Genomic DNA, 21,407 nt, shown 5'->3' with positions numbered 1-21,407 from the left:
TAAATCACCACTTCGACAGGTTTGACAGCGAACAACTAAAACCTCCTTTTACACAACCAGGCTCCTCTCTCTCCTCCTCCCAGCACTCTCATCCTCAAGCGAACACTCAGAAAGGAAAACTCCCTGTTCGTCAGGAGCTCTCCCTCAAAGCAGTCTTGCTCCAAACCAAATGGAGTCTCGTCATTTTGTTTAGCGTGACAGCCGGATTAATATTTACGAAAGGGCCTTGAAGCATTTCCATTTTCCCCCTCACAGGACGGTCGATGGAGGCAGGGGTCCCTCTCCCTCCCACCCGCGCCCCCTCGCTGTGTGTGTGGGCTCAGATGGGGCTGGCCTGAGGGGGGTCGTCGGGCGAGTAGGGTGGCGGCGGGGGGCAGGGTTTGATGCCTCGGCTCTTCATGTAGGAGATGAGCTGGTCGGGGATCTCAGCCAGCACGTCCTTCGCCAGCCGCGCCATGCTCAGCACATGGTTGCCGGTGCGGTCCATGTAGTCTCTGAACGGGACAAACTGCAGCGACAGGGGAGAAGTGCACTGTGTGATTTCATGAGAATAGCACCATTTATCATGCACATGCAAATGCTGCGTTCATGAGAAGTGGGAGGTAAGAATTTTCTGACTTGGAAGGTCCTACTTCCCACCTAAGAGGATTCCAGTCGTTTGCAGTCGAAACAAAATGGGTGCTTTATTGATATCAGCACTGGAACTGACATTAAACTGACAGTTTCATAAATCATCAGCAGCAAATAATTGTATTGCGCTGCAACGTTCAGCTGGTCTGTGAGAGATGGAAACATTATCCAGGGTGCCTTAGCTTGCCATGACTTCTCATGCAATTTTACCCTTTGGTCTACAAAACACCTAAACCCTCCAATTATCAATGTTATGCTGTATTTTTCTCCTAACACCTCTCTAAACAAACAGGGACTAATTAAATGCTTAAAACATGCTGTTTTTACTGCTACAGCCACTCATTTTCAAAGCCACCAGGTTGCTTATTTTGATTATTTTGAATCCCTGAGGAACGCTGCATTTAATTGAAGTTGGAAGTTGGAAAGTTACAAGTTGGTGCTCTCAACTTCTGATCTAAATGCACTGTGGTGCTTTTGCACAGAAAAACACAGATGCTAACTGAAAACTAATGTTTGCATAGCAATTGTTTGAGTTTGACAAGCATATTAGAAAGATCATCAGTTACTACACCAGTGTTGGTGAGGAGAAATGGAGTACTAAGAATACGTGGCAGTTTTGCAAATAAAAATTTGTGCACAGAGAATTCTGCTCACCCTTCAGTGTGTGCACCACCAGGCCTCATACACTGTCATGACAAACTGCAGCTGCATCGAACTTGCCCAAGTTTCTGATCTTATTCTGATTTGAACATTCATTCTGTTGGACATTTCTGACTATGAAACATTTTCTCTCCAAGAACAATCGAAAGCAGCAAAAGCCCACAGTTTTCAGTTTAAGAAGTAAGAGTTCAAGGGCAGTTCTGTGGATTTTTCCTATTCAAAAGTAGGCAATTTCCCAGTTCCTACTTCCTCTTGAGTGCAGCAAAAGAACAACACTTTTCAACCACTGAGTCAAGGCCAACAGAGACGCATCTTAGATTTTAAAATTCCTTCATATGGTGGGCTGAGAGTGAGAGAAAGCAGCGTAAACATTCCACCTGAACAATGTCTCTCTCTGCCAGCTTCCCTCGTGAGGAGATCCTGATGTCGTCACCGTCCAGCTCCACCATGGCTACAGAGAAAAAACACTTTTATTAGACGGTCCTTCCACAAGTCCTGACTAACCACTGCGTGTCCTGGTATCCAAACATGCCATTAGCAAATCTCTAGTGAATCAATGACCCCAACCTCAATCATCTCAAAGGGACAGTTCACCCAAAGTAGAAAAAAATATATTTTCCCACTTACCCTTAGTATAATTTATCTATTCAGTTTCTCTACTGTATCTTTCAGCCCTGAATTCATACTCCTTTGAGGGAGAAAGACACAGTTTGGTGTTGTGCAGCAGGAACAAGTCCCCAACAAAACTCTTTCCCCTTGAGGACTGTGGATTGTGCCGGGCACCTGTGTCATTGTTTTCGGAAAGAGCTGCTCCTGTTCAGTTTTTCACATGTATATTTTTGACCAGTTTGAGGAGCAGTTTGGTTGGAGTTGGAGCAGATTGGAGACCTTGCCAAATCACAGAGAAACTATCTGAATGGATAGTTTGCACTCAGGCTAAGTGGGAAACCAGTTTCTTTTCTGGAGAATTTGGGTGAACTGTTCCTTTTACACATCAGGAAAAGCATGCACCAGTTTCAAATGATGTTGATTATATTCAAATAGTGTGACAGTATTACAGCTGCTGTTATATTTGGGTGAAAATGCTGCTGGGTGAGTCCAAAACCTGACTGACAAAAAAAGAAAAAAAGAAAAGAAAAAACTCCTGGCTGAATGTCCCTGTTGGTTTTAGGTCAAATAAATCATCCACCATGTGAACACAGAGCACAAAAACTAGTTTCCAGTGGTTTTAACACATTTGCACCCCAATTAACTTTATTTATTGTTCTCACCGTCAAACTCAGCTTGGCCAACTCCAACAATGATGATAGACATGGGGAGTTTAGCCGCCTGTGATGAACAAAAGCAACAAATAGTCAGTTGTCAGTCTGATGCCGAGACGAGCACACACTGTGTTGTGCAGGCTCACACCAGAGTCCTAATCAAAATATAAAGCGGTTATACACATTTCCAATTATTTGTTTCCCCCAATACATTTATGTCTCGTCCCTAATTCACTATTAATCTACAGATACAGTTCCCAAGAGAAGCCAAGAACAATAACGGACAAGATAAGATAAACAAAAATGATATACAGTATGGTAACCACTTCCTGTTTGCACATCACATTGTAATATGTTACACAGATTGGGTTGTCTACGATTGGGAGAAATACATTATTCTCCTCCGGGGACCCAGGTTGTTAAAATATTTTGCCGGCTAATCAGTTTGTTTTTGATTTGTTTAGTTTTGTTTTTATTCTTGTATGCTGCAGAATACCAGAACAGTTAAGATACACACAATATTTTATCCTCACAGAACAAGGCAAACAAACGTAAAGACAAAATTACCTAATAAGTGTGAAGAATTACACATTTAGAAGAAACACAATTACCTCCCCCTGCACATTCCCATCTCACAGTTTCATATTGCTTATTCATGATATTTCCTTCTAAAAACATGATGTTTCAACTACCATTACCTTCAAATGCACAGTGTCCAGTGTTTTGAGTCAACCAATGTCCCTTTAATAGTTATAAATTAACCCTATCTCTGTGGGGCTTCATACTCCTTGGTCTCCAAACAGTTGGTGGTGTGCAGATCACATCTCCACTGCATAAATTTAGATTGCTGTTCTGGCGGGGAGGATGTATAAGGTCTGGCATGAATGAATGATATATGCTTGTGGTGGAAATACATTTGGAGGGGCAAAAGTAGGTCAGCTTTCCTGGAAAACCTCCCGAGGGGAGCGGCCTGTCACAGATAGGAGTAAACAGACTTAAGAGGACCACCCTCTCCATATTCTCTGTCATTATTCTCTCTTTCTCCCTGCCTCGCTCTCCCTATTTTCCCTCTGCCCTGTGAGCATCTACACCTTCCTGCTCTCACACAAAATACCATGTACCCATACGTTCTTTGTGTCTCTCTCCGGTATGCAAGACCCCACAAACATACATCCCTAAACGGCATGTCACGTTCTCATAAAATTATGCAGACCTGCATTATTCAGTCTACACCATTTGTTACTTTGCCTTCACTGTAAAGTAACCCAGGGGATGTCACCCTATCAAGCTGTCTGAGGGGATACAAGCTGCTCTCATCACACAGCGCCACAATCCTCACAATCCTCTTAATAGATACCTCTGCTCATAATTTAATTTGGTCATCAGTGAACCTTAAAGGACTACACTGTTTTTTCTTTTTTTTTTCTTTTTTTCTTTTTTTCAGTCACCTTACCCAATAAATGAATTGAGGATTCACATTAAAATCTTCTTTCTGAGTCTGATATAATATAGCTCTGCCTAGTGTGCAGGTGAACAATCTGGCATACAGTGTGTATGTAATCTTAGGTGGCTAGCATTATACTGAAAGTGACAAATTAAGAGCTTGTAGTCTGGATGGTTTGTTAATTTAAACTGTCAGGCTTGGGCAACAGAATGCAGTTTCCCTGGCAGAAAATCTCTCTTCCTGTTAGACTTTTTGAGTCTAACTTGTTTTGTTTACACAAGAAGCGAGCAAAGTTATCCAGAAAACTAAAGCTTTTTCCACTGTTGACTTCACTAATAATGACCATGAACTGTCATTTCTTTTCAGTAGTTATGAATCTACAGGTCACAGAATAATAAGTGCAGACCCTCTGGCACTGGCGCCCTGCGGATGTCCTGCTAACGCCCTGCTGGCTTGGTGCGTGTTGGGACAATGCAAATAGTGGGAGAATGGGGTTTGTATGTTTGGGCTTGAGAGTGGAACTCGAGAAAAAGTCATGAGGTCACACAAATTGACAGGGTTCACACTCTGGTTAGTGCTATATCCAAATTTCCTGGCAATCATCCAATAGATTTTGAGATATAAAATTTGACATTTTGGCCTTAGGGTGGCAAAAGAGGAAAGGTAACGGGTTCACAAAACCAAGAGGAATCTACATTATAAAATGCAATGCACTAATTAGATTTGGTGATATCTTGTGTTCAAAAGTGACATTTTGGCCACGCCAAAATCCACCGAGGAGCAGGAATGTGGCCATTAAATTTCATGGCAATCAGCCGAACACATTTTAAAATATGTTGCCTTGCAGTGAAGTGTTGAGCAAGCAGCCGTCTCAGACCCTGCCCAAAAGTCAGTACCAACTGTGGAGGACTAGAGGTCATGAAAATCAGGACCATGAATAACTGCTGGAATTTGACTGGGATTGGAAGTTCTGCAAATTAGGACTTGACCAAGACTTAAAATTTCTTTAAGTATATATTTGATCCAGATTGCAAACTTTTATACTGATAAGATGCTTGGTTTAGCAATGTCATAGCAAACCAGAACCGTAAAATTGGAATATGTGGATTATTCTTCATTTGATGGGTAAAAACATTTGGCAACACGCGCTGTGCCAAAGAAAAATGGAACAAGTTGAAACTACATCCAACTTTGTGAGGCATGCATGAGTGTGAGCACCACAGCATCCTGAAGGGTAAGATAAGCTGACTGTTTTTTTGCTTGCAGAACACACCATGACATGTTGAATGCAAAGTAATACATGTTGTGAACCTAATCTGACATTAGATTAGTGAATTTTCGCAGTTGACATTACAGCAGCTGCAGGTGCAATTCTTGTACACAATATGAGCAGATGGCTGAGCTTGAAGTCAGTGTTACCCCACTTGATTTCTGATAAGTGTGTTTGCAGCGATGGCTAGTGTTACACAATCAATAAACTGTAACTCAGCCGAGACTCACTCAGCACTTCTTTCTGTGAGGTGTTGCTCTATCCTGTACATCTTGAAAAATAGATTGCATATCATCCCTCAGTGATGGAAGTGTGTAGCTGCCATTCAAGTAAGATTCTGCATTTTCCAAGTAAAATGCAATAAAAATACACCGATTGTACTTTCATAGATATATTGACCTAAATTAGAACATCAGTGCTAATGAGCTACTTTCTCCAGCCTTTACTGGGACTCTTCAGCAACATGGCCAATAATCTTGAGCTGGTTGGCATTGAAAATGTATTGTTGTACATTTCTCAATAATCTCTTATACAAGCCCCCTAATAATGAATGGGATTTGGCTTGTAATGTCTTTTTAGCCTTTTAGCTGAGTCTAAAAGAATTTGTGGCAAAAGGAAAAATAATGTAAAATCTGCGTCTGTGAAATATTCTTTTAATCAGAATTGAATGCCTATGTGTTCTTGTAATTATTCCTATTGCTGGACCTGTGAAGTGTGTTTTCCCCCCTAATACTTGCAACAGGACATAAACATGACTTAGGATTCAAGCTGGTGTTAAACTTCACACTGGAGAATTGAGACGACTTGGAGTCCACTTGTACAGACAATGGACGATCTCCCAAAAGGTGTGTCCTTTAAGCTTCCCTAACCATTAAAATAATCATGGATTTTTGTCATTGACAGAAGCAGCCTCCCATCTACACAACAAACTGGCAACCCTGCAGTTGAGCTAATGTCTGGGCACAAATTAAGTGCGGGCTGTGATTTTCTGTGTTGAGGTCCATCAAGTAAAAGTGAGAAAGACCCTCTTTCTAATTCACAGTCCTGTAAGGAAGCTGGGATAAAAAGGCAAAACATCAAAGAAAAGAGTTGGAGCTGTTATTTACCCCAAAGGCTGTCTTGTTAGACATGTGGACACATCAGGCATTGAAGGTTAAGGCTAAGGTGTGCCGGGTTGGATAGGCATGGCAACCAGAAGAAAGATTACAATTTCGTCAGTCGCAGTTTTTAAAACATCCCCAAAAGACATCTGCTTTGATGCTACGTGTAAACTAAAAACACATTTAAAAATACAGCTCAAAGACCACAGCAGTGAAGAATGTAAACAAGGAAGCAAAAGCAGAGAGATAAGGACTGAACATAACTCTTTGCCTGTGATTTATCTCTACAGGGAAAGGGCTAAATGCCAAGTGAAACAGGTCATTCAGTCCTTTGCTCTGCGGTGGGCTGAGGAGAGAGTTGCCAGGTCCAAGTGAGAGGTGAGAGGTGGCGTCAGGACACAGCAGGCTTGGCCCAAGCAGTTTAGAGCAGCAGACAAGATCTTAAAAGGAAGGTGTGGCTGTTCTAATGGTTTGATTAACAGTCGCAAATTCCCTTTAAACCCAGTCTGCTGGGGGTCAGAGCACCATGTTGTTCTCACCGTCGGCCTTGATGATGAGTCTTACAACACTGGTCATATTCCAACACCAGGTGACGTCCCATGTTTTCACATGACACAGAAATATTGTCGCCGTCAAGTGAAAATTTCATCTTCTAAAAGATTTTCATGTTTTAACTGAAGTTAAAGGATTACATGCTCCCCTATATGGTTTATGGAGAAAATTCTACCCACCTTGGGCAAATGAAACCATTTAAAAACCAATTAGATACACTCAGAAATGCATGGTGGTCAAGGTTAAATAGGACTGTTTTTCTTAGCTCCTGAAAAGTTGACATCTTGGAGATAAAAGGCTTTCACCTGACAATAGCAATAATATGCACAAAACAGACATTAAGTGCAACACAACAGTAGTTTGTAGTAGACTCTTGGCTGTGATAAAGCAGGGAGTGAATCAAGACAGAGCCTCTCAGCCTCGCATATCTCAGTAAAAAGGAAAAGTCTTGGGCAAACAGTGCATCCAGTCTACAGAGTACAGGGGGTGGGGGGGAACAAGTAGAGCAGAAAACATCCCATAAATCCTCTGATCTTGTGCTACTGACTTATAAACCCTCAAAGTAACAGAAAGCCTGACAGCAGAGCAACAGCAAACTAAAAGCACCTCAAATGCCAATTGCCTGCAGATAGAAGGGAGAGAAAGAGAGTGAGAGAGAGAGAGAGAGAGAGAGAGAGAGAGAGAGAGAGAGAGAGAGAGAGAGAGAGAGAGAGAGGGAGAGGGAGGAGATCCTCCAGGTAGTGTTAGAGCAGCACTCACATTCACTATGGCCTCCTTGGTCTGGGCCATGTCTGATATGACGCCGTCAGTGATGATGAGCAGGACAAAGTACTGAGAGCCGTCCTGCACTGCTGCTGCGTACCTGAGAGGAAACACGGGTACAGTTTGGCATCAAGACAGTAGCAGACAGGCCATACTGAAGCACAAGCCACAGTGAGGCGACGCTAAAAATAGACATTGGCTTATATAGGTAGGGACTGACATTAAACAAACACTTCCAAACTGCTAAAGGCAACTACAGCAGGGTGTCAGCCATGTCAGAGATTTAAAAAAAAACAACTAAAGAACAACACAGTAAAAAAAAAAACCTCTGCTTCAAATACAAAGTCCCTCTGTGCCCTGAGTGTGTCACAAAGGCTTAATATAGACATGTAAAGAAATAAAATATGTTGTATAGTTATTCATCTTTCAGAGGCCTATCCAGACACTATTACAAAACCCATCAGAGACTCCACAGTGAATGTGGCCTAGATTCAATCGCCCATCGTCGGCTGATCTATGAATAATTTAATAAAGTGTTTATGCAAGTGGTGTAGTCTTATTCTTTCAGAACATTATTGATTGCTTAGCACTCAATTGACCAGAAATCCAGGCATGATAAGTGAGGTGGTGAGGGGGAGTTACCAGATTGCTGTGCAAACCAAGGACAGGTCAGAGGTGGAGCCTTTCTCTTCCTCTCAGTTTGGTATATTTGACTACGTGGCTTTGACATTTTAATCAAACAGTGCACCCAGCCATCGATGAAGGGATGAGCGATGGCTGGTGCCTCGGAGATTAAAGAGACATTTGTCCTCTTCATCAGCCACACAGCTTTGTGAACCATACTCTCTAGAGCATTAGATACTTGACCGCAAAGGCAGCATCATTACCAGATCAGCACCAAATAGAATATTACATTAAAAAAAGAGCCTATAGACGTGTATGAGTCACGCACCCCCCTTGTGATCTGATTGGCCAACCTGTGTGTACCCCCAACCAAATTTGATTGGCTCTCAGTGATGTCAAACACTGGGTGCTTTGAACAAGAGCCCACAAGAACTATGGGGGATGTGAGTGCATACATAGAATGAATCACTCAGATTTCAGCCTAGGAAATCAATATGAAACGTTTTGAATTGGGTAATTTATGGTTCATTTTTTCTTGGGAGCTCTTTTGCCATTTTTTTAAATAAAAGTCTTTTATTTAATAGATGGGAAATTCTGGGTGAAAGCAGTGAATCGAAAACTATCTTGAACACCCTTAAACTGAACATGTTCTTTAAAAAGTAGTCTTAAAACAAATAACCAACTGGTGAATTGTTAAGTGAATTTGATCTCTGCTGAGCCAAAGATTCACACTCCTAATGGGCCATGTGGGCAATCTGAAATCCTTAAAGAGAAAGCTCATTGAGGAGGTGTTTCAAACAATAAAAGTCAAGGTAGCCCTGTGTTTATGAAGGGCACCACATTATATCACATTTCTGGTCAGTAGGACACAGGATAGGACCTGCATATTATCAAAGCTTCATCATGAATGACTCTACTTGAGAAAATCGTCTTTTACAAATCATGTCAAATGTGTACTGAATCCTCTACAGTCCCATTTGTTTGATGCTATATTGCTATAGCCTACTTCCATAAATTCACTTTGTCCAATAATCCCATTTGCCATGACGGCATGCTTGTAATTGTGAAAGGCATGCTGTGTCTCATGCACAGTAAGGCTCCTTTTTTGAGTAGTGTGACTCATTTTTTGAGTAGTGTTGGCACCACATGGCTGAGAGGCAACATAACATACTGTGTGAATCCAGTTGGAACTTGCCAGTCCCAATCACATTAGAGCACTCACCACACCCAAAGTCTGAGAAGCAACGTAGCATCCACACTCAAGAATGCCTGATGCCACAAATGCCATATTTCCATTTCTATTCATCTACGCCTGGCAGCTGATTGTTTATTTTCCCTTCATTAGTTCTGCTCAATTTATAAAGCAACCATCACTCACTGTCCCTAATGCCTCTGATCGTTTCGTCTGCAGGCTGAAGGTTATCTACAGATTGACTTTCAAGGATAGGATGACAGTGCTGTGATGTACAGGATGTACAGAATACCACAGATATATGTGCAATTACCTTGCCACATGATTAACAACAGGAGCAAAGTTGGTGGGTCCATACAGCTGAACCGTCTTAAGGCTTTGATGGTAAGCTTCAAGAATGCCCTCCATGCCGTTACAGTAGGGGTTCTCAATGTTGCCATTCTGAAAAAAAAAAAACACATCATGAATACTATGTAAATAAAGGATGGGTGGGATTCATGGCTTATTTCAAACCAAACCTATGAACATACTTACGCAGGATGGTAACTTTACTTTTAAACCAATTTACAAGTGCAGGAGGATGAAAGTCCTAGTTTTCAATTATTTTGCAAGATGAATCTTAATTCGTAAATTTTAATGGAAACACAGAGTGATGCAGACGTTACCCTGTAGACAGACTCCTCATTAGGGTGTACTGTACAGCAGCCAGAACACATTAGCTGGCTGAGAGAGGCCAAATTGATTTAAGAATCCTTCAGCCTTACAGAAGCTAATTTGCACTATAAAAGGTAAATGGAATTCACGCTAAATTATGCATGTCAGAGGTGCACTTGCATTCATCTCAAAATGCACACATCCATACATAAATGCACATGAAAACACAAACTCACCCATAAATGATGGGGAGAACATCAAAACACAAACAAATGCAAGCTCCACTGAGAGGGCATAAATTATATTCAAGTAGATTCAGTTTAACGAACATGAAATATTCTCAGCCTGAGTTGAGGCCTAAGTGTCTGAAGTGGGCTTTGAACCTCAGCTCTAATAGCCCAGAGGTTATAGTTACCAGTGGGAACTCATGGGAGACCCTCCCATCAGGCGGCAGCTTAGCACCGAATCCCAGGGCGGGGAACATCTTATCACTGTCATAGTCCTGGATGATCTCTCCCACAGCCTTCAGGGCCATGGCATAGGCATTCATCTGGTAGGGGTTCATGTAGTGGAGGGAAGTAGACTGGGACGGATTACCTTTCAAAAGAAGGGAAAGTTAGAGTCAGTGATGCACACTATTCAACTGAGACAGAACTGGCAGCTGGAAAGGGAGAAACACACAATCAGACCAAAACTAAAGTGAATTCTCTGAATCCGAGCTGAAATCTGATGAAACTGGATGGCATATTGCCAAACTGGAATTCGCCACTATACTATGATGGCTGCAGCACAAGAGCAACAGATGTTACAGTAGATTTTTGTGATGTTTTGTTCATTTTCTGAAGTACAAATAGTGCAATTTTGAATGCTCAGGTCTGATGTGTATTTCTGATCAGCCATTAATACCCAGCATTCTCTTTTATCACAACACAAATCCATGAGCACATTCAAAAGATAAAAGGCAGGAAGAAAATATCCACCCCCTACGTTCATTCTCAGAAAATGTCATAGTCACACATCAGCCTACAAATAGGTGCAGAGCGGGGTGATGTTAGCTGCAGAGCTCACCATTTGATGCTGTGAAATCAATGGCCACTGTGAAGTGAATCTGAGTCCTGAAACAGAGGAATTGGGAAAAGGATGCTGTTATCAAAGCAGAGATGGGGAAATCAAAATTGTCTATAAATTCACCACCAATCCCAGTCCCCAGCAATGCAGCTTAATGAGGGCTGACTGGGATGAACTGCCATTCTCCTTCCAGCTCAAAATCCATATTCTCTCCCTCTCACTAGATTTGGGCCAAAATTGTTGTCACACTTACACACTTTGGCTTAGAGACCTAAATTCTGCCCATCTGTTCAGAAGTAGTACTGCAGATATACAGACTTGAGCCTGATTTCTGCTCCAGCTCTAACCTGGGAGGCAGTGCCATGTGCCTCATTCAACCATAGAGGCTTGCTAACACACATTTTCAGCCACTTCAAGTGCTGCAGCTGCCTCAAAGCCCGGTAAGGCAAATTATCTCAGATATTATGTACAGCCAGACATCTGTCTGTCTGGCAACATCGAATTCAAACCAGTCTCCAACACTTTTTATGTAAAGGATAGAGACCAAATTCTAGGAGCAAAGGAATCGCAATCAGGATCAATGTTTTTGCCAAGTATGTATGCATGCAACGAATCTGTTTTAGTGTGGCTGGTGCTTCAGTTTTGATAGTTTACATATATCAGTGCACAAGCTGCAAGGTGCACGGCCTTAGAAACAGTCCAAAATGAACACAGCCCAAGGCAGATATTTTGCAGGCCTAAAAAACACAAATGTGCTGTTAAAATCTTTAGGATATGAGAACAAGCTTTTTTTCACCAACAAAGTGATGTTAGTAAAATAGTGGCAAAGTGAAAAGTCACAGCCCACATAATGAAACCTGGGCTAAGAAGTAATTTCCCAAATGGTTTTGATAAAGGAGCATTATGAGCAAATGGAGCTGGCTTTATTTGTTTGTTTTATTTGTTTTATCTGTTTCAAAGGAAAGATTTTATTTTATTTTGTTTTAAGATTTTATTATCAACAATGCATCAGAACAATGCTACAGAAATAATAAAAATCATCCCAGTTATCTCCATTTTCAGCAGCTCCTTTAAATATTTACTCTGTCTTGTGTGAGGAGGCTTTTACATTATACTGTGCAGTGTGTAGTGCGCCACCATAACTATTATCGCCACTGTCACAATGTTGATGATCACTGCCATCATCATTATCATCCTCACCCTCCTTAGTTTCTATTGTATAATGTCAGCGATAGACAATTTTCCTCTCACTGTGACACCAATCTGCCAGCAGCATCACAAAATGCCTGACCAAAAACCAGCAGACATACTGTATTTTATTCATGAGCCCAGCATTAATGATAGCCAGGACCTTGAAAAGAAACTAAACATGGCCTAACTACTCTCCACTGGATTTGCCGGTCTCCCATGAGGCAAACGCAGAGAGGAGGAGCGGAGTTGAGATCAAAGTGTCGGCTCTTTCATTGTGATTAACACTGATTGCCTTTCCTGACTTCACCTCTATTCAGAAATTCCCGCAAGCATTGTATTGGAGATAATGGCAGTTTTCTCCTGGGGAGACTCTGACCCCAGCTCATTAATCAGCATTGAGTTGGACTGCTCGGCTGACAAAGGGGAATTGTAGCAATGCCACCATTTGAAAGTCTCAGCTGATTTCTATGCCCTGAATGTGTGGCTATTTTATGGAGAAAAGCAAGACGGTGAGACAGAATTAAGGTACGGCCTCAGACAGCGGAAACGGCCTGAACAGAAAAGGAACTGTCAGTCAAACTGCCAATTAGGTGATCAAAGCAACAGAAGCCAAATGTAGAGTTTGTAGAGCTTATACAGCAGCTATTGCATGCTGCAGTCAGGCGACGTGCCCACAAAGAGATTTGTTATTCTCATCCAAATGAGACTATGATTGATGTCTTATCGAGAAAACCTTTAACCTCTCTGAATCAAGCATTACACTGGCGCATTGGCTCTTTTCCCTCCAATCTAACCACTGCACTGCACAACTACCTTGGGAATCCTTGTTTCACTTTAGCCATAACACAGAGACGTTATTTTATTCTCTTTCGTTCTATGTTTTCTATAGCCATCTACCCCTCCATCCATCCCTGTGCAGCAGTTTCCAAGACAATTTGTTGAATGAACAGGTTGGGAAATCAGGGGACTCTCATTGGTGCCACTTTCTATTAGAACAAAATGCTGTGAAACAAACAGGTCAACAGAGCATGGGCACACAGTCTCGGGGGATCAGTATTTGCTGCTGTCTGCCTCTGGCCAACCGAAGGAAGAGTTACTTCTCTCAACTCGGGTATGACCGTGTTCACTTAAATGCTTTGGGTTTCACCACTTAATTTACTTCACTTGTGACAGCACCGGGGATTTGTTAAAGAGCTGCAGCTCACAGTTGTTTGAAACTGAAAAATCAATACTGATTGTTCTTGTCTTATACTGCAATGTAGTTGTTTTTTTTTTTTTTTTTCTGGTCATCTTGCAAACCTCCAATGGCAAGCAGCTATTCTGCAGTTATATCTCTGTTTTTTGGTGGATTGCCTGAGCAGGCTGGATAGGAATACAGTATGTCCCTGAATGACTGTCTGACTTGCCGACCCTCCACTGTTGAAATGCTCAAGCACAAAAATCCAGGTCAAGCTCAAGGGAACTGAATTACTGATTAGTTAAAGTAAGGATCAACAAGAGGTGAGAGTTAATTTCATCTAGTTCACTGTTCGGTGTGCCTGTTTGCTTGGATGTACAGATGTACTCAGCTATGGATGACAGAACTGACAGCAGTATTTGCACGACCATATTAGGCCTTACTATCTTGAACTATTGTTTATTTACATTAGGCTAGCCGGTTAGCTAATCCAGTGGGGTTTTTTTTCAGTAATGTACCTCTTTGAAATATTTTTTCAGCCAAGTACCCCCTGACCAGTGGAAAAAAAGAAGTTGGTATTATAAAATCCTATATAAAGTGGTCCAATACAGCACCATCTGTGTCTGAAATAACAACATGATACTTTCGATATGTTGCTACCTCTGTTTTTACTTGTTTTTCACTTCTGTCTCCTTGTTTTCAGCTGTATCGCTGCTACGTTTCAACTACAAATCCATTTCCTTGTTTTTTTGGCTTCTCTTTTTTTGGCTTCTCAGTCACAGTGAACAAACATCCTTGCTCGACGACCATGGCAGCAGATTTAAACCACAAACACATACACATCTGACACCTTTGGGAAATACTGAATATAAAATGTGGTTCATCAAAGTTAAATTTACATTTTTCATTTAACTTATTATTGCATGGGCTAATTATTCTAGGCATTCTGGGGGTTGTCTTCCCCCAGCTCCCGTGACGGGCTCTCCTGTCCTGCAGGCAGGCGACCAAACTGCAGGACGGCAGTTGAGTGTACATAAACACACATACACAGAAACACACACACTAGGAACATGAAACAACAAGTAGAACCTGTTCAGTTTCAGTGATTCAAGCTGCAGTGGTGGTCTGGCTTCAACTAATCTTGCCCTGTCTCGTTCTTAAATTCTCTCATCCAACTGGCTAAACTCCTAAAGTACACAGAGCCATTTTCCAGTCATCTTTCATAATTCATTTATGCTATTCCATGGACAAATAACAGTGACCGCATTCTTTCCCAACATTTGTCACATCATTTGATTAGAAGTGCCTCAGTCTGGCAGCAACTTTCACATGGCCTCCTACAAGCTGATTCTACAGTGCATATGCTTCAGAGCTGTCAGTCAAACGGTCCCCATGGGCTTTATGCTGTCCATTCTTGTCACCGCTAACTTGTTTGGCATCTCCTCTGCTCTTAGTGCCGTATCATTTCACAGAAATGACAGTCCATCCGGTGTTCAGTTTGTGCATCACTACCGCAGCTGATTCCAAGAGATACAAACATAAGAGCACAACACTGAGTCTTCCCTTTATTCAGTCTGACAGAAGAGTACATGCCGGGACTCTTTCAGTCATGACAAAGCCCTGCAGCGTGGGCTGCAGTGTGAGAGTTATTCCTACAAGCTCATCAATCTGTGTTGGTAATTGGCCAACCCTGACCATATCAATGAGTATATTTGGACAATGTTTGACCATTTAATGAGAATCACTGAGATAGATGTGGTGGCACAATGGTAAAATGAAGTAAAAGAAAGTACAGGAAAGTCTAGGCTTGCAAGATGAGGATTGCAGAAAACTGTCATGACAGTTTCTTGTTGGAGCGATTCCCTGGAAACAACTGAATACAAGTATTTCATACATAAATTTAAAGTGAAGTGTTCTGCCTCTGCTCGTGTAGGAGCTCATACATGAACAAGACTAACAGTGGCTCTCTAGAGCAAGACGTGAAAACAGGACAAAGCTAAGTAGTCCGCAGCAAAATATCTGAAATGAAATATTAAGTCTCATATCATATAGCAAACCACTATAAAATGTATCATTATGCATAGGACTGTAGGACATAGGACATAAATATATGCTGGCAGGACTGTCATTGTCATGTCTGACATCTTCCTGCTCTCAGGAACAAGTGAATATAGGAGAAAAAAGATACCATACCCCAGTAAAAATGCCACACCACATTTTGACTGCAAAGAAACAAATGAAAAGAAAAAATCAACACACCAATATAATTTTCTCCCGCTTCAGGATTACATTATATTTTTGTGATGAAACTATTAAATCTTAATAAGACCTCCATACAACACCGGTCTCACACAAGTCATTACCCAGGCGATCCTACTGAGGAATTAATTTAAAAAGAAACATTTCAAAATGGCATGTGATGAAAAGAATATAAATCTTTTATTAGCTTCTCAAAATCAAAGAAATATATGTGGCTTTTGGACTTTAATGACCTCTATCTGCTTATATCTCCTCCCCAGTTGAACATTAATGAAATTAATGAAAAACCAATCCACTGTGAAACCAGTTAGGATGTGCTCGCGTGACATGAAAAGAAATCATTAAAAATTATTTTTTAAAGAAATCATCTTTCTGAATGAGTGTGTGATTAGAGCAGGTTTGGTAGCCATCCAAGCACAGTCTCTTTTTCCACCTATTTTCCACATTTGTAAGGCTTTTACAAGCAGAAAAGCACACATACTTGTCTTTAAACATTTGTGTGTAAGTTATGTTTCAGTATAAATTTTGATCACAATTTGTGCCAATACCTGTAAATTGTGGCTTTTGCCTTTGTACAAACTTTGCAAGTTGGAAAATTGCTCGGCACGAGTGCAGACTTGCACTCAGTCGAGTAACTCTAGGTATTTTTCATTTAGTCAGTTCTCGATACCACATGTTGACTGCTGTTACTGTTGTTGTCCAATAACTATAATACCAAGATAGTTCCACTAATATAATATGTTAGTTTCAGTGTGTGTGTTCACTCATATGTTGTTTTCCATGTTCTTCCCATAGTTAAACAATATAAGACTGGTGATCATTTTTTTATAGATACAATTAATCTTTCCTACCATAAATCAGCAGCGTGCAATCACTGCTAATCTTGTCTATTCTCCACACACAGAAACAGGGGTACAATAGAGTCCATTTCTCTCCTCAAAGGTATAATCTACACAATTGTACCCCCTAGGGCTAATTACTGGACCTCAATGTACTTATGCGCATCTTATTCATAGCAAAAAAAAGTACATATATGTTCACAAGCACTGACAAGTAGACAGCGCTAGTTAGGCAAAACATAATGAATGAATAAATAAATATATATATAAATAAACATGTAAATAAATAAATAAATTCAGTACAATATTAATTTAAGTTAGATTTTAACTTGTAGGGTTGAGTAGCCTTGAAAAGCCATGGCTCAGGAGGTAGAGTGGTCATGGAAACCAGAGGATGACAAAGCATGACAAAGTGCCCTTGAGCAAGACGCTGAAAGTCTAACCGCTCCTAATGGGCAGCTTGGCATCTTGTATGGTAGGTCTCTGCCATTTGTGTGTGAATATGGGCATGTATATGAATAGGAGGCAAAACATTGCATTGAGTGGTCAGTAGACTAGAAAAGCTAGAAATGCAGTCCATTTACCATTTGAAATGAAATAATATTTGTGGATATAAAAATTAGGTGATAAAACTATCCAGCCAATAATGTAGTTATAATATATGAACAAGACTGGTCTCTATAAGGTACAAACCACAAGGGTACAGATAAGTACCGACTGTCAGGAGTACTAAAGCTGTACCTTAGAGGGTACTGCCCCACTGACAAGCCCTAAAGGTACAACAGCTACAATTATGTGCTTTATTTTCTCAGAGTGCATCAACATGTAATGCACTTTCCCCCCAACTGGAGAACTTTGATTCCAGTCAACCAAATGTTTTACTTGTATTGTCTTACATATAATAATGTGATGATTTATAATTATTTTATATTTGGCCTACTTAGGGCGATCTTATAGAGGCTTGAAGGTTGCGTCACAAATCTCCTAGCAACCACGTCTGGCGCCTTCATGGAGATCCACTGGAGAACTGGTTGTATAAAAATCTGGACTAAATATATAACAATTGGGCAAGAAAAAGAGGGCTACTGAAAAATTATATATACAGGTCATGTCTAAATACAGCTTCTAGTGTCCTCCAATATGTAAATATATTACAATCAGGCTAGAAAAATAGAGATATGTGAATCCAAGTAGTCTTGTATTTTAGAGGGAGGTGTGTATCCACATTATCTCCTAAAATTCATCTCATTCACTTAGTCTCAGCTTAAAGGAATAGTTCACTCAAACTGAAAATTGAGTGAGTTAGCTGTTTCAGCTTCAAGGCAGCTTTCTCCAAACAAATGGAGAGAATGGTTTCTTTAGTGTTGCAAAATGTGCAGAAAAAATACCGTGAAATTATATCAAACGGCAAAATCCAAGTGTTGGGAGGTCAAATCATTGCAGATCAAAAAGTCCAACACGCACTTTATCGTGATCACAACAACAAAAAAGGAAGAATCCCAAGGGGAATACTAGGCGAAAATGGATTTGAATTTATTGCATTAGATCATGATAGAAGAAAAGCTCTTAAAAAGGCTCTGGTGCATTGCTGCCCCACTTGGCCTTCTTCAGGGTGCAGTTATTCAAATCAATTTTTCTTTTAAGATTTTTTTTCTGCTTTATTTGAAAGCGAGAGTAGAGAGAGGCAGGAAAGGCAGGGGATGACATCCAGCAAACAGCCTGGGCTCGGATTCAAACGCTGATCGCTGTGGTAAGGACTCAGCCTTGATAAGTGATATGCGCTCCACTAGGTGAGCTACCAGGGCGCCCCTCAAATCTATTTTTGCAACAGAGAAGGGTGCCTTGGGATTATCCCTGTTCTAACTGTGTGTACACGTGGGCATCCAGCAACCCCAAGGAGCACCTCCACCAAACAGACTGGAAGCTGCTACTGAATTTAGATGCACCTCAACTGTCACTACTGTAGTAAGCAGATGTTATGTCTTCAAATGGTGTTAGAAATCACTATAATTACAATTCACATTTGGCAGATGCTTTTATCCAAAGCGACATACATATGAGATTTTTATACACCAACAAGCAAAGATCAGTTCACGAGAGAACAACGACATCAAGCGCCACAAACCTCCGGAGGTGCTACAGGGCAACGCAAAGAGGGAATATATAGAATGCAAAAAGTTCATGGAGGAAGGAGGAAAGCAGAGAATCATGTATTCACAAAAAAGATTTCATGGTGTCTAAATGTATGGTGTCTATATTAGAAAACAAGTGGTACAGTGCTGCATTGTGCTAAAGTGGCAGAATAAAGATCAGTTTTACAGTTGATGATTTGATAAATCTGTTGTTTGAAAGTTAAGTGTATTGCCTGAAAGCCAAATGAAGAGTGAGAACATCAAATCGTGGCAACTTGGCATCTTTGGTATCATGTAAAATTCAACTTTCCTATTTGGGTTTAACCTTTCTGGGTCATTCATGCACTCTGCCCATAATTACAATATTTCTGGCAGCGTCTGAAACATGTTTGGACCCACTGTGCAGCTGTTTGGCTTCAGAACACTTGAATTATTCTGTTTGGAGTAATTTTATAGTCCTTTTCTTACTTTCTTTCTTTCTTCTTTCTTTCTTTCTTTCTTTCTTTCAAACTTCACCAGTATGTCAGCTGATGTAAGGGTGAGCAATACACAATGTCCATTTTTTGGGCAAACTATTCCTTTAAGCTACCATGAGCTAGCTGTCTAGAACTAGACCATATATGTATAGTCTAGTTCCAGAACAGTCACCTAATGTCAAGCTGAGAAATGAGTTTAACAAGGGGAAATTGCTTGGCTAGAGCAATGGAAACCAGATGGTCACCAGAAACCAGTTTAAAAAATCACCAAGAGGCAAAATGAAGAGGGCAGAGAGGGATAGCTTCCTCTGACTTGTCCTGTTCAATCACCCCAGACCTCAGCTGAGCGGACAGCGGCTGTCAGTGAGCCGGAGGCCCATGTGATCGCTGTAAAGAGACAGAGGATCCACTTGCAGGCCCTCCAACTTCTCTGCTGCCTCTAGTTTGACAAGCCCTATAATGAGACCTCTTGCTTGTGCACATTGGCATTATTGGTACCAATTTGTTGGTACTGTAAAATGCTCTGTGAGTCAAAATTTTCAAAATGTGTGGGATTTTTCTTGAGTAATTTTTGAGAAATAAACTTCCCATGGAATTTGAAAAGTAGCACTGGCAACAGGATGCCAGACCTTCATGTCAAATGAAAGCCGCCTCCAGCAGCTTCCTTGATTTGTTGCACAACTCAGATGCACAACCACTGCAGAGTTTATGAAGCTTTTCAAATCATTTAATCATGTTCTGTGCAAGGGTCTACACCAAAGAAAACAACCTTGATTTAATTCCTAAATAAAGATGAACTTTTTACATCCTGAACAACATGCATCTGTCATGAACTCTGCTTTCCAACATACGGGTAGAGATAAATTTTTATGTCTTTTTTGATATTTTCATATTACACCTCTTACAAGGAGCAAAAGCCTTGAAAGAGGTGTAATACCAAAGTACCGCCGTGGTTTAGCATGTTGGGGAGTAAAACAACAATGGGAGGCAAGAGAGACTACAAATCTTTCAAGTCGTTTTGAAAGACCTCATGAGAAAATATCAGAAGGCAGTCAAACATGCTGGAGCAGCTTTTTTCTCATATCAAAGAATCGCTGTAATCTAAGTGTGCTTTTCAAAGTAATGGGCTCTCCCAGTCATGGTGCTGAAGCCAGACTCAAAGAATCTTTGAGTTTCTAAAATTTCTTTACATAAAAGGTGGGGCACATAAGGCTTCACTTCTTTTGACTTATACGTACTAGTTAAAACAGAAAATTTTGTCGTTCTTTTCTGTTTTAACCAATTCTGTTTCATTTTTTTCTTCTCTTTCAGGAGCCCTTTCTCATCTGCAGCCTCCCCCCCTTGACACTGGTTCCTTCAATGACACTGGTTCCTTCAAAATGACCCTCCATTTATATTAAAGGTAAGGTATAAAGGAAACATGTTTCTATTCACATATTTTTTTTCCAAACAACATTGCTTTGAGACGCCAATTCCAGTCTGATTTTAGAGTAATGCATAGCCCTGAGACTAGTGACTAACCAATGACCTTCCTCTAACAACAGATGCAGACAACAGATATTTGTGTAAACTATTAGCCAGCACTGAACTGGTTAATTCAATTCAATTCAAACAAGACAGTCCACAGCATATAGTATTATAAAAAAAGAAAAATATATAAAATAAAATAAAAGGTTAAGCTCATACCGTTCATTAAAAAAACACTGCCTGTCATAATAGGAAATTCCTTCGATGCTCACTCTCTCTGGCGTTTCTGAAGGTTCAGTTTTCTCTGCTTTCTATTTACATTTCCCACATGGTTGTATCATTTGTAAGTACAATATAACCTTCCATTGTTATGCTAGTAATACACACATGAATCTACCTCTGAAACTTAGAGACTCCATGCAGAAACCTGGAAGGCCTCAGTGATATCTATCTATTTTTTCATGCACAGAGAATGTTATTAAAATTTTATGCAGCATGTTCAGTTGTCTAAGTATAGCATTTGCATTTTATCTGTTCATGATAGAGTCTACTAGTGCCATCTCATGTGAAATTTCCTTTTTATCTAGACCACAGAGAGAGAGTAGCAGGCAGAAGGGTTGTGGTTAATCTGGATGCAAAAGTGACTTA

The 21,407-nt window shown here is 40.7% G+C and overlaps 1 protein-coding gene across 1 annotated transcript in view; it reads right to left on the bottom strand.

The window, feature by feature from the left end:
- Nucleotides 1–319: 319 nt before the first annotated feature.
- cpne5a (copine Va) overlaps nucleotides 320–21,407 on the bottom strand; it is a 67,448-nt gene continuing 46,360 nt past the window's right edge. Inside the window, exons 15-21 of the mRNA XM_030056489.1 lie at nucleotides 11,219–11,265; nucleotides 10,566–10,747; nucleotides 9,810–9,937; nucleotides 7,678–7,780; nucleotides 2,562–2,619; nucleotides 1,668–1,741; nucleotides 320–508 (exon numbers count right to left, since the gene is read on the bottom strand). Of these exons, the coding sequence (XP_029912349.1) occupies nucleotides 320–508; nucleotides 1,668–1,741; nucleotides 2,562–2,619; nucleotides 7,678–7,780; nucleotides 9,810–9,937; nucleotides 10,566–10,747; nucleotides 11,219–11,265 (781 nt within the window). The remainder of the gene's footprint in view (nucleotides 509–1,667; nucleotides 1,742–2,561; nucleotides 2,620–7,677; nucleotides 7,781–9,809; nucleotides 9,938–10,565; nucleotides 10,748–11,218; nucleotides 11,266–21,407) is intronic.

Source organism: Myripristis murdjan, chromosome 7 (assembly GCF_902150065.1).
Source record: "Myripristis murdjan chromosome 7, fMyrMur1.1, whole genome shotgun sequence".
Lineage (NCBI taxonomy): Eukaryota > Metazoa > Chordata > Actinopteri > Holocentriformes > Holocentridae > Myripristis > Myripristis murdjan.
The sequence above is the reverse complement of the archived record's forward strand: the minus strand, read 5'-3'. Positions and strand labels throughout refer to the sequence as shown.